General features: G+C 56.8%; 1 protein-coding gene across 8 annotated transcripts in view; it reads right to left on the minus strand.

Moving 5' to 3' along the window:
• CROCC (ciliary rootlet coiled-coil, rootletin) overlaps window positions 1-12,567 on the minus strand; it is a 47,686-nt gene that overhangs the window by 16,624 nt on the left and 18,495 nt on the right. For all 8 annotated transcript variants that reach the window (XM_064494017.1, XM_064494016.1, XM_064494014.1 and 5 more), the window contains 14 exons: window positions 11,199-11,435; window positions 10,658-10,754; window positions 10,250-10,333; window positions 9,546-9,779; window positions 8,777-8,976; window positions 7,416-7,598; window positions 6,408-6,552; window positions 5,621-5,767; window positions 5,013-5,243; window positions 4,037-4,230; window positions 3,638-3,765; window positions 2,411-2,580; window positions 983-1,162; window positions 88-222 (listed from right to left, as the gene is read on the minus strand). In XM_064494017.1, coding sequence (XP_064350087.1) covers window positions 88-222; window positions 983-1,162; window positions 2,411-2,580; window positions 3,638-3,765; window positions 4,037-4,230; window positions 5,013-5,243; window positions 5,621-5,767; window positions 6,408-6,552; window positions 7,416-7,598; window positions 8,777-8,976; window positions 9,546-9,779; window positions 10,250-10,333; window positions 10,658-10,754; window positions 11,199-11,435 — 2,365 coding nt within the window. The remainder of the gene's footprint in view (window positions 1-87; window positions 223-982; window positions 1,163-2,410; window positions 2,581-3,637; window positions 3,766-4,036; window positions 4,231-5,012; window positions 5,244-5,620; window positions 5,768-6,407; window positions 6,553-7,415; window positions 7,599-8,776; window positions 8,977-9,545; window positions 9,780-10,249; window positions 10,334-10,657; window positions 10,755-11,198; window positions 11,436-12,567) is intronic.

Genomic DNA, 12,567 nt, shown 5'->3' on the forward strand with positions numbered 1-12,567 from the left:
CCTCCCCCTCAGGCAGGAGCCTCCTCCAGGGCTGTGTCTCAGATGGAGGCCTGCCTGCACCTCACCTCTGCCCCCCAGCTGCCCTACCCGGTCCTGCTCCTGGCGGCTCTGGGCATCTCGCTTCTGTCGCTCCATCTCCAGGGAGATGGCAGCCAGGCTGTGCCGTGTCCCCATCAACTTCTCTGACAGCGCCGTCTTCTCAGACTCTTTCAGGGACAGGGCCTGGGCAAGAGGCAGGGAGCAAAGGGCTCGGGCCCTACCCCCACCCTGCCCTGGGAAATGTGCTCCCTGGGGGCTTGGGGACCTGACTGGGCCCCCACAGGTGGAGCCATGGCAGAGGTGCAGGCTCACCCATCTGCAGCCCCAGGAAAGGGTACAATAGCCATAACAATAACCTGGACATGGACACAACTTAGAGATTTCACTAACTTGCCACAACAATCCTGAAGCAAGGCGCTTCATTATTCCCATTTTACAGATGAAGTTGTTGAGGCTCAAAGAGGTAAAGTGACTTGCCCAGGGTGACACAGCGGGTGAGGAGAGGACATGGATGCAGCCTGCCCTGACTGTCTCCATGACATTATGGGAAAGTCAGAAGTTAGTTTTTTCTGAGGAGGGTCAGCTGATGCATGTGGGCTTCACAGGGACTGCTCAGAGGCGGTCATGGGGACGCCATGCCCAGCCTGGGGTGGGAGGAGGGATGGGAGAATGTGGCTCAGCTTTTCCGGAACAACGCTCATTGTGTCACGACTGTGGCTGCCACAGTGGCTGTAAGCGTCCACTGTGTGCCAGACATGGCTCACTGACTAGGGGTCTCAGTGATGCCTTGCAAACACCCCTCAAATCCCCCCATCCTACAGGTGAGGAAACTGAGGCCCAGAAAAGGACTCCTAGCTCTGAGCTGCTGGGTGGCTGAGCAGAGACCAGCCCCAGAACAGGGGCCCCTTGGGCAGCAGTGGACGCCACAGCAGGGCTCACAAACCTGCTGCTTCTCACTCTCAGCCAGGAGGAGGCCCTCGTCACGCTCCTGCTGCAGGGCTGCGATCTCCTCACTCAGCTCCTCCTTCTCGGCCTCCAGCCGGGCCAGCAGCTCCTCCCGCTCCTGCTGCAGCTGACTCTGCAGCTGGGCCCGCTCGGACTCCAGCTCCCGCCATGCTGCCTCCTGGGGGCCAGGCCCAGACACATGTGACCCACGAGGCTGGGCCCAGGCAGCCCCTCACCAACCTCAGGGCAGCAGGGGCCACAGGGCAGGTAACCAGGTGACCACAAGGACTGTGATGGGGACACACCAGGGCAGTGTGAGCCCCAAGGAGCAGCAGCAGCCTGGCCTGGGGGAGGGGGAGTGTCAGAGAACATTTCCTGGAGGAAACAAGCAGCAGTCAGCCGGGTAGAGAGAGAAGAAAAAGAACCCCAGGGCAGAGTCCAGCCCTGGAGACGCCCAGAAGAAAGAAGAAATGTGATGTATGGGGAAACCACAGTATTTAAGGTCACTGGAGCTGGGACCATGAGGGGGACATGGTGAAGGATCAGACCAGAGCCACAGGCAGCAGCCAGGCCAGACTAGGCCACTGGGCTGCAGGGAGTGGTGGTCTGATTCTGAGGATGGTCGGGGCCACAGAGAGCCTCAATCAAGCCAGGGTGACAAGGAGCAATCTGCATTTTCAAATAGCAGATTTTTCAGAGCTTGTGGAAGAGGGACCGGGAGGGGGGCTGGGGTGGAGAAGAGTGAGCAGTAAATGGGCTTGGGTCTGGGGGTGGCAGAGTGGCTGGAGAGAAGGGTACAGATCTAGTGACATTAAGAGGCTGTCAGGGGGAGTGAGGAAGGGCACAGAAGTTTGTTTCCCTGGGGACTGGGTGGGTGGGGACAACCCACCAGCAAAGCCCACCTGGGGTCTAAGCCTGGCCCCAGCACTAGTCCCCAGCAGCTGTGTGAAAACAGAGGCGCCCCTGCTTCGAGTGCTCTGCCGCCACCTGCTGGAGACGTGTGGTACTACCCACCCAAATCCAGGACTACAGGGTGAATGGCGCTCCCTGGAGTCTGTCAGAGGCAGCCCGGCCCAAGACTTGCTCTGAAGAGTACCGTAAATACATAATTATAATTACCAGCATTCATGGCAGAGGGTATAGCTCAAGTGGCAGAGTGCATGCTTAGCATACACAAGGTCCTGGGTTCAATCCCCAGTACATTCTCCAAAAATAAATAAATAAACCTCATTACCCCCCAACTAAAAATAAAATCAACCTGCATTTATGGAGAATTTACAAAGCGCCAGTCTCTTCACTAAGCCCTTTTTATAGATTATCCCACTTCATCCTCATAATAACACTATCATTATCCCCACTGAGGAGACAGAGGAGACAGAGACAGTGATTCAGAGCCCTTCGCCTGCCCCAACCCAGCTGCTTGAACCTTCTCTCGCTGAAGTCGCTGTAAGTCCTCCTCGTGGGCTGCCCGCTGCTCCCGCAGAGAGGCCTGGGCCTCCCGCTCAGCCTGCACCAGTTTCTGGGCCATCAGCTCCTTGTCCAGAGCCACTTTCTCCTCTGTAGTTGTCATCTGCTGCCGCAGGCCTGCCAACTCCCCTGCACAGGAGGGAGGGGAAGGAGGGTCAGGCTTTGGTTGGAACCTCCCAGTGGGCCAGCAGACTCAGGCCAGGTGGATCACATGGGCAAAATCCCAGAGGGAAGAGGGCCCACCTAGTATCTAGGCTGAGTTCCCTTGGAGAAGGTTCTCACCCTCTTCGGGCCTCAGTTTCTCTATCTGCTGCCCATTGACCCTGTCCTCCTCCCTATCTGCTGCCCACTGACCCTGTCCTCCTCCCTCCCTACCTGAAATGGCATCAAAGGGATGAAATGACTGATGAGGAGGACCCCCAAATGGGAAGGAGAGCAAAAATGTAACAGTTCACATCACTTAAGTGTTTACTATGGGCGGGCCCCTGGCTGAGCTCTTGACAGATCTAGCGGCATCGTAGCTTCACAACATGCCTAAGTAACTTATCTCATCCCCAATTTACACATGAGTACACGGAGGCTCAGAGGAGACAGGTAACTTTCCAAGGCTGCACAGCTTTCCTAAGGCATCTCCTTTAATGACTGATTGCCCTAAGCACACTTGGGGGACTGTCAGCACTAGTGAAGGGGACCATGGGGAGGGTGACCCCCCAGTGTGGACAATCTATAAACCATCCTCCAAGTTGGAATCCCTTCCTGGTTCTGTCTGTCTCAGGTGTACGTGGGTGGGAAAATTAACTTTCATGATCCAAGTAGGTGCTCAGTAAACATTTACTGAGCAAGGAAAACCCCTGAGTTCAGAGACTGAGTCGTTGGAAAAGCTGCCAATGTCTCCGCAGAAACTCAGAACTCTCTACATGCCCCGATGACGGTAAACAACAGCCACCGTTGGCTGAGCCAGGCCCTGTGCCAAGGCCAGGCTTTTCTCACCTCATCCTGGCAAAGCCTCAGAAGGTGGGCATTATCAGAGAGGGAAGGGGCTGGCTTGGGAAAGTGGCAGGATTGGTTCCCAGGTCAGCTACACTCCAAAGCCAGTGATCCCAGCTTTGATGAGATCTCAGAACTCAACAGCTTACAGTCAGGCTGGAGCCTGGTGGTCCCTGCCATGCACCCCGGGCCCCCATACCAGTCAGGGTCTCCTTGGCCAGCAGCAGGGCCTGCCCATCTGCTTCCAGCTGCTCTCGCCGGGCCTCGAGCTGGACCAGCTGCCGCTGCACCTCAAACAGGCTGCTCTCCAGGGCTTCCTTCTCCAAGCTGCAGCATGCACGATCCCTAAGGCTTTGGGACTCAGCTTCCCGGGCCCCAGGAAACTGTGGATCCCAGGGCGTGGCCAGCCACAGGCCAGGTGCCAGCCTACCTGCCCAGCCGGGCCCACACTCCCTGGGGAGGCCTAAGCCCTCGCTAGATGTGTTGGCAAGCCGGCTCCTAAGTAACTGCCCCTGTGGGGTGATGCCAGGTGTGGCTGGTCATGGCGTGGCCCCAAGCAGACCCCCCAGGGTGGGGTGGGCAGTGCCCAAGGCCTTACCGCAGGCGGGTGGCCTCCTCCGACAGGGTCCGGCCTTCACGCTCAGCTGCCGCCAGCTGCACTGCCAGGCCGGCCCGCTCCTTGGCCAGTGCCTCCTTCTCCCTGGACGCCCGCTCCAGTGCCTCCACCTGCCGCTGCGTATCCCGCCGTGCCTGCTCCAGCTCCTGCTCCCGCCCGCTCAGCTGCCGGGAGAGCTGGCCCCCACCCCAGACACTGTGAGCCCCACCCTAGAACCCCCCATCCTGCTTATCATGCAGCACCTCAAATCCAGGCCTGACGTGGCCCTGGCGGGCAGGAGACCAGGTTCAAGCTCAGGCTCTACTCTGATGTGCTGTGTGCACTTGTACAAATCACAGCCTTCTCTGGATCTGCAGCGCACACACATTCAAAAATCAGGGTCCTCACTTAGTTTGGGTAGTAATCCAATCCTTTCTGTTCCCCAGAACATCCAGAGAAGCTGAATATATAAAAGAGACCGAAGGAGAGCTGCTCTGCAGGCTTCAAGAGTGGGACCTGGAGCCCAGCTCCCTGTCCCGCATGGTCTGTTCCCTAGAGGCCCCTCCCAGGAAGCCAGGACCTCCAGGACACACACCATATAAAGGCCTCTGGATCCCTGGAAATCTAGGGTCCCTTCCAGCTATGATTTCCCAAGTTTAAGATTCCAATTCTAAAATTCTCTGCCTATTATCATATCAGTAATGTGTACTGAGTGGTGATTCATCTCTGCTAAGTGCTCACTTACACGGTATACTCTTCAGAACAACCCTTTGTGATAAGAACTATTAGCCCCATGTTACAGATGGGGTCATTGAGGCACGGGGAGGTTGGGGAGCCTGCCCAAGGGCCCCAAGCTAGCAGAGGTGGGGCTGTATTTCAGCCCAGATCAGGCCCCTGAGCCTGAGACTTCCCCCAGGACAGAATGCTAGGTGCCCAGAACCCCTGCCTCACCTGCTCCCCATCCCCCACACACACCCACCTGGGCCAGCTGCTCCTGCAGCCGGCAGCGCTCCTGGTGCAGCGTGGGGAGCTGGTGCTCCAGGGCATCCCGGGCGTGCTCTGCCACCCGCAGGGAGCCCTCCAGGCCCTGCCGCTCCACCTCCTGCTCCAGCCGCAGCTGGTCCAGCCGCTCCTGCTCCTCCCGCGCCGAGATGGCCTCCTGCTCCACTTGCCGCTGCCGGCCCTGCAGGGCTGCCTTTTCCTCTTCTAGCTGAGGGGGCCAGGTGGAGGCGAGTGAGATCAGCCCAGCCCCTCATCCCAGGAAGAGGACCCACCTGGGATGCACCCACCTATCACGGCCAGCCCAGGGAAGGCTCCCTGGGGGGAAGGGGTGGTGCCCGAGGGTATGTGGACACTGGGGAGGAGGAGAAGGAAGGAAGGGCCTCTGGTGTCTCAGACCATGAGAGAGAAGACAGACAGACGAAGTCAGAGACAGCACAGAGACAGAAAGAGGCAAGGACCAAGACAGAGGGACAGAGGTATACAGGGAGATGTGGGGGTGCGGGCTGAGGTTGGGGTGCCTCCGTGGGGTCTCTGAATGGGGGGACAGGTGAGCAAGGCAGGAGGGCCCACTGGCACACGGCATACCTGGGCAACAAGGCGATTCAGACCCAGCTTGTCCTGGGCGAGACTCTCGTTCAGGGCGCTCAGCTTGGACAAGGAGTCCCGCAGAGAGGCCTCCTCCACCCTCAGCTTGGTCATTGAGAGCTCGAGCTCCACGCGGCCAGCCTCAGCCTGCAGGACGGGGACCGGGGCGGCCAGAGACGGTCAGGCCGGGAGAGATGGAGAGAGATGGGAAAAGGTGTGCAGAGACGTAGAGAGACAGGAGGGAAGAGGCAGGAGTCACGGAGCACAGGGCCCACAGAGCAGGGTAGGGGAGACAAGGAGGGAGATACAACACGAGACAGAAAAAAATCACGGCAGGATGGCCTGCTGCCAATGAAGCCACGAGCCCAGAGCTGTGCAAGAACAAATGAGGTCAGCTCTAGCCAGCGGTCAGAGGGTGCCCCAGAGCAGGGTCTCGGGCAGCACTGCTCAGGGCCCAGACCATAGGGAGTGGTGCCGTCACTGACCAAGGGCTGTGCCCCTAATTCTCCCAGCCCCCAGGACCTATGTCCAGAGATGGGACTGGATGACCTGACCCAAGGGCACTGTCCCAGGAGCATCTGGAAAAGCTATGGCTAGTCATAAAGGTCAGTCACTTATGGCTGGGATCAGAGGTCAGTCTGTGGCCTGGGTCAAAGGTCAGCCTGAGTCCTGAAGGAAGGGATCAATCTGTGACCAGGGTTAAGAGGGTTCGTCTGTGGCTGGAGCGGGAAGGCCTAGGGTCTAGGGTAGAGGTGGGTGGGTGGTGGTGTGGCAAATGGGGACCCACCTTGGTCAGCGCCTCGGCCACCTCGGCCTTCTCAGCCTGCAGCATGTCCCGCTGCAGTGTGGCACAGCTCAGCGCCTCCCTCACCTCCACCAGCTCCTTTGCCAGCCCAGAGCGCTTCACTTCCAGCTGCTCCAGTTGCCTATGGCTGTGGGACAGAGGGTGAGGAGTCCCATGTCACTTCCTTGCCCTGAGTCTCCCACAGCCAGACATGCAGCCAGGGGGTAGATCCGAGGCAGGAGCCTCCCCTACAAGAATAGCCAAACCCACTGTGACCCTGGACCTCAGTTTTCACATCTGCAAAATGGGGCAACACCCACCTCATGAAGTTGTTATAAGGCTATGTGACCTTAGCCTATATGAAGTGCTTACAATAATGCCTGACATAACTCCCCACGGGCCTTAGGAAACAAGAATACTCTCCACTACCACGGTGTACTAAACACCACTGTTACTTATGCCTCAGAGAAGTGAACATCAAAGTGGTTAAGAAGGCACAATGACTGGGTTCAAATCCTGGCTCTTCCACTAACTAGCTGTGTGACCTTGGGTAAGTTACATGACCTCTCTGTGCCTCAGTTTCATCATCCATAAAATGAAGATACTAGTAGCTCCTACACCGTAGAGTTATTGTGGAGGTTAAATAAGAGACTCTAAATGCTTAAAACGGTGTCCAGCACCCAGTAATATTAGTGTCATTATTGTAACGTTAAGTTCAGAAAATAGTATTCACGTTACTACTGTTACTACTGTTACAGTTATTGTCGTTATCATCATCCATATTCTACCTCCTACCAGTTCTCCGATCTCAGGTAAATGACTATACCTCCCTGAGCCTCAGTTTCCTGAAATGGGACTGGTTGAAGACCCTACATCAGAGGGGTGCCCTGAGGACTCCTTGAGACAGCAGGAAGCCCAGGACACAGGAGGTGTTCCCGAGCCCCCAGGGACACAGTCTGTAGCCCCATGGCCCACACAAGTGGCCTTGGCAGGGAGCCAGAAGCTGCTCACCTGCGCTCGAGCTCCCTGCGAGTCCACGCACTGTCCTGCGCTGTGTCCTCCCGCTCTTCCTCCAGCTGGTCCCGCTGGCGCCGCAGCTCCTCCTGGGTCACCAGCATCTTCTCCCGCTCCTGCCGTAGCTCCTCAGCCTGCTGCTGGGCCGCCTGCAGGCTGTGGGCCAGGCTGTCCTTCTCCCTGCAGGACAAGGGGATGGGGAGCTGAAGGGGATGCTGGGGCCGCTCCCACCAGGGAAGATGGCCATGCTGCTGTCTTAGCCAAGAGCCATATCTCCCATCTTCCAAGGCACCTGCCTCTAGGAAGCCTTCCCTGACCCTAAGTATGGCCCCTTCATTTCATCCACATCTCCCTGGAGCTGACTCTTCCCAGCAGAGGGAACCCAGCTTTCCTTTTCCCCTCAACCAGCCCAATGGGAGGCCCAGTGGAACTGGGCACTGGCATTATCTCCAAATACCCCACCAGGCGACGATGCCAGGCTAGGCTCCTGTGACATTTGAGCAATGTTGCTGCCAGTTCTGCTAGTCTGTATGACTAGGAAATGCCCCCTACAGCACCCCATGCCCCTCAGTTCTGGGAGGCCCAATAGAGCTGGGTCTGTCCAGATTCCACAATTGCCTGCTGCACAGGCCAGCAGCATGTGGCAGCCAGGGCAGGGGAGGGAGCAGGCGCCTTCCAAGCCAGGGGTTTCCAGCCCAGGATTAGGGCTGACTGTGGTCATATCATCCACTGCCATCCCCTTCACTCAAAGTGACAACCAGCCAATACACTAGATGTGAAGGCTGGCAGTAGGTGGGAGAAAACATACAACATGAAATTAAGAAAAAGAATAGTAGAATGCAAGATGAAGTGTTCACTGGGAACACAACTACATAAAAAACCTTTCTCCTTCCAAGCCTTGGGAAGCAGAGCCAGTGCATCAACAGCGGTTAGGTTGGGCAGGGGAGGCTGTGAGGAGGTCCTGCCTTTTTATTTCCCCTCCATTTCATCAAACTTTTTATTATGCAGTTACATTTATGAAGAGAAAACCCCAAAAACAAGAACAAAAAATCAGAAACAACCAGGCAGCTAAGAGTGGATAATTCTTGTCTCCAAAACCTCCAAGAAACAGAGTCTGGAACAGCACTGTCAACAGAACTCTTGGAGATGATGGAAATGTCTTCTAGTCACATGTGCTACTGAGCCCTCGAAATGTGCCTAGTGCAACTGAGGGGATGAATTTTTACTTCCATAAATGTTTAATTAATCTAAAATTGTGACACATGTGGCTAGTTGCCACCATATTAGTGCAAATCCACATGCTCACAGGCTCGGGTTGGCGATAGGCCCAGAAACTGATTTATTCTCCCTCCCGGCACCTGCTCAGGAGGTCAATGGCACTGCGCAGGCGCTGGGCCTCGCGCTGCGCATCCTCTTGGGCCTGGGTGGCCCCGTCGCTCTTGTCCCGTAGGCGCCGCAGCTGTTCCTCTAGGGCACGGCGCTCACCCTCGCTGTCGCTAAGCTGCTTCCGCAGGGTGCCCAGGAGGTCCTGGCTGGCCTCATAGCGCCCACGCATGTCCTGTGGGAATCACTGAGTCTGGGGGAGCCCTGGGAAGCTCCCCCTCTGCTCTCTGCAGGATGTAGACCAGCCTACTCTGCGGCCCAGGCCCATGTCCAGGCCTGGGGCATGGGAGTGCAGCTAAGAGCCCAGAGTGGGTTTCCACTCCCCTTCGCTGTGCTTCACCCTTCTAAGACCTCTGCCAGGGCTCTGAGCCTCCATCTCCCTGGGGTCCCCAGCAAGTCTGACCTGGGTCCCCAGGGTGCCAGACAAAGCACAAAGCACAATCCTTCCTCTTCCTGCTTCTGACTCCCCCAAGGCTTCCTTGCTCAGGGTGGTAACCTCATCTCCCTTTCTATACCAGGACTGTAGCTCCACCCAGGCTCCGCCCCCAGGTGCTTAAACCCCTCCCACTCTAGGCTCAGATTCCAAGGCAGAGCTCTCAGCCACCTCCGTGGGTTGTCCTTTCTCAGGGCTCTGGCTCTAGCCTAGGATGCCCGGGCTCCTCCCCTACGACCCTAGCTCCGCCCCTAGGCTGCCCATGTCCCTCCCCCTGGACTCTAGCCCGGGACACTCAGGCCCCTTCCTACCTGGACCTGCAGCTGGCGCTTGTGCAGAGCCGAGTGGATCAGGGCTAGCGTGGAGGAGTCAGAGCAGGCTGGGGACGGGCCTCGGCGTGGGGAGCGGCCGCGGCCAGGCGAGGAGCGCCTCGGTGGGGACGGGGTCCGGGCCCCTGAGAGCCCCCGCAGGCTGCCGTCCGATGCGTCGGCTGTCCGCTCAGAGCCACTTAACTGGACGCCGCTCTCCATGTCCGATAAGACGGCCTGAGGGTGCGTTAGTGAGGCAGAAAGAAGAGGGGAGCTAAGGGGTTAGTCGGGCAAAGAAGCCTAGGGAGGCTGCTGGGGACCAGGTGTCCAGTTTCATCCCAAACCCTGCAGCACATTCTAAGCTCCCTTCCCACAGGAAGTCTCCCTGGTTCCACCACCACCAGCTCCCAGTCCTCAGCCCACCAGATAAGGAAGGTCCCACTTATTTCAAAGACATGATTCAGCGTTTCTCACAGATGGGCTGGGAACAAGCGGTGCCTTTCCTCAGAAAGGGAGCTCCCCCAGGGGGCAGAGTTTGGGTTGAGCTCGCCGGGGTGTTAAACAGCTGCCTAGGTCTCCAGGGCCCCCACCCACTTGCAGTTCAGCTCGAGGCCACCAGAGGATGTGGTGGCCCAGGACTGCCTGGCCTCCCCCTGCTCAGGGCTCCCACCCCTTCTGGCTTCTCCCGGCTCCCTCCCATCTCAGACCTGTGCCAGGTCCCTCAGGGTCTGCTGCAGCCCCTCTCCATCCTCTGTCTCCAGGGCTGCCTGCTGCTGGAGCCGCAGGGATTCCTGGAGTGGTGTTGGGAAGACAAAGACCAGGCATGAATCCAAGTCCTGACTCCCCAGCTTACTGGCTCTGAGGCTCTGGACAGGTATTTCACCTTGGGCCTTGGGGTCCTTATGTGTATAATGGGGACCACGCTACAGGGCTGCTGAGAGGATGAAATGGGATAAAGGGGGTGAGTGTGCTTACCACTAAGGCTGGCACACACTAGGTGCTCAATTAATGAGAGGGTACAACTGAGTCTGAGTGGGATGCTCAGGGGTGGCCCAAGCAACCCAGCCCTGTGTCCATGGATCTGGTCGGTTCCCCCGTCTCCTCCTGCATCTCACCAGGGCCTCGAGCTTCTCCGTGAGGGCCTTGTTGAGCTGATCCTTCTCCAGATTCTGGTTCTGAAGGCGCTCCACTGTCAGGGCCAGCTCTGTCACTCTGGAGGAGGGGGAGCAACACAGGTGAATGGGAGACCCACCCAGCACGTCTCCTCAAAGCCACCAGCTCTGTGTTCTGCCTGCTTCCCAAAACCTGCGGCAGGGACCCTAGGACTCGCCTCCCTTGCTGTGGGACTTGGAGCAAGTCCGTCTCCTTCCTGAGCCTCAGGCTTCTCATCTATAAATGAGAATGAAGCAGCCATCCACTTTATCTCATGGGAAAGCACGCGGGGACTTGTCCAGACCACAGGAGCAGAGGTTGAACTGCTCGTGATGTGCCCTGGGCAGGAGACCTCTGAACCTCCTTCTCCCCCTCAGGCACACGGGTGCCTGGGAAGACCAGCTGAGCTCACGTAGGGGAAGGACCCGTCCCCAGTGGAGAGACACCCCCTCCTCCCCGCATCTCCAGGGGCACACTCTACAGGGAGGCCTGCCAGGCACCCACCTGGCACTGAGGTCGGCCTTGTCCAGGTTGGTTTGCACTTGCAGCTGGGCCAGGTCCTTCTCCTGGAGCACCTTGTCCCGCAGCTGCTCCTCCAGCTGGGCCTGAAGCAGGGCCTGCTTCTCCAGGGCTGCCTCGGCCCGGCTCTCGGCCAGTCGCCAGCCTGTGCTCAGCCCCAGGCCCGCTTCCTGGACGGCTCGTGAGGTCCGGGCCAGCTCCCCTCCCAGCTGCAGTAGGTCCCTGGTGGAGAGAACACAGCATGGGGATGGGATGGGGAGGTGGGCTCCTAAGCGTAAATTAAAACTACAGTGGGATGCTATTTGTCACTCTCAGACTGGGAACAAAAAGTCACATAATGCACAGTGTAGGTGAGGCTGCGGGGAAACGGGCCCTTCCCTACACTGCTGGCAGGAGGGCGCATTTAACCACACAGAGGGCAACCAGGAAGAGCTCTGAAAACCGTAAATGAATAGGCTCTATGTCCCACCAACTCCACCTCTCAGAATTTACTCTACAGATATGTCCCAACACAAGGAAAATGACCCATGTATAGGGTGACCCCACACCCGCTTATACAGGACATACTGGTGGCAACCTAAATACCTATTGAAAGGGAGCTGCTGTTAAATAAATCATGATACTTCCATTCAGTGGGTTACTATGGAGCCAAGAAAAGTGAATGGGGAAGCTCTTTAGAGCCGGAGATGGAGCCACCTCCCAGTTACAACTATTAGCTGAACAAAGCATCTTCAAGAACCACAAAGATGAAAGTCTACTAGGAGTATATTTTTAAAAGCAGGGGAGGGGGGAGGGTATAGCTCAGTGGTAGAGCGCGTGCTTAGCATGCACGAGGTCCTGGGTTCAATCCCCAGTACCGCCATTAAAAATAAACAAATAAATAAAAACCTAATTACCGCCCCTCCCCCCCAAAAAATAAAATAAAATAAAAAGCAGGGGAGAGACGGGATGTGTATGATCTGCTGTATTTGCTTGTGCCAAATAAGCCTGAGTGTCTGGGCCAGAGGTGGGAGGGAGACTTTTTCAAATTTGAAATTTGAACCTTGTGAATATGTGAGTTATTCCAAAAAAAAAATGTTAAAATTTTAAATGCTAACTAAAAATAAAACATGGTTTATATACATCAAATAGGTTAAACCCTCCCCTGTCCCAAATGAGCTGCATCATTGGGTATCTCATGGTAAGGAGGGGAATTGCCTCATTATAGAAGAATTCTTGTCAATACAGGAAGAAGTGACAGAATAAGACAATCATGATTTTGCAACCTCTGAAGAGTGTCTAGACCTTGGCACTGAGCATCCAAGGGCTGCCAGTGAACAAAAAGAGAGGCTCCTGATGGCAGAGCACATAGCAC

Source organism: Camelus dromedarius, chromosome 14 (genome assembly GCF_036321535.1).
Source record: "Camelus dromedarius isolate mCamDro1 chromosome 14, mCamDro1.pat, whole genome shotgun sequence".
In the NCBI taxonomy this organism is placed as follows: Eukaryota; Metazoa; Chordata; class Mammalia; order Artiodactyla; family Camelidae; genus Camelus; species Camelus dromedarius.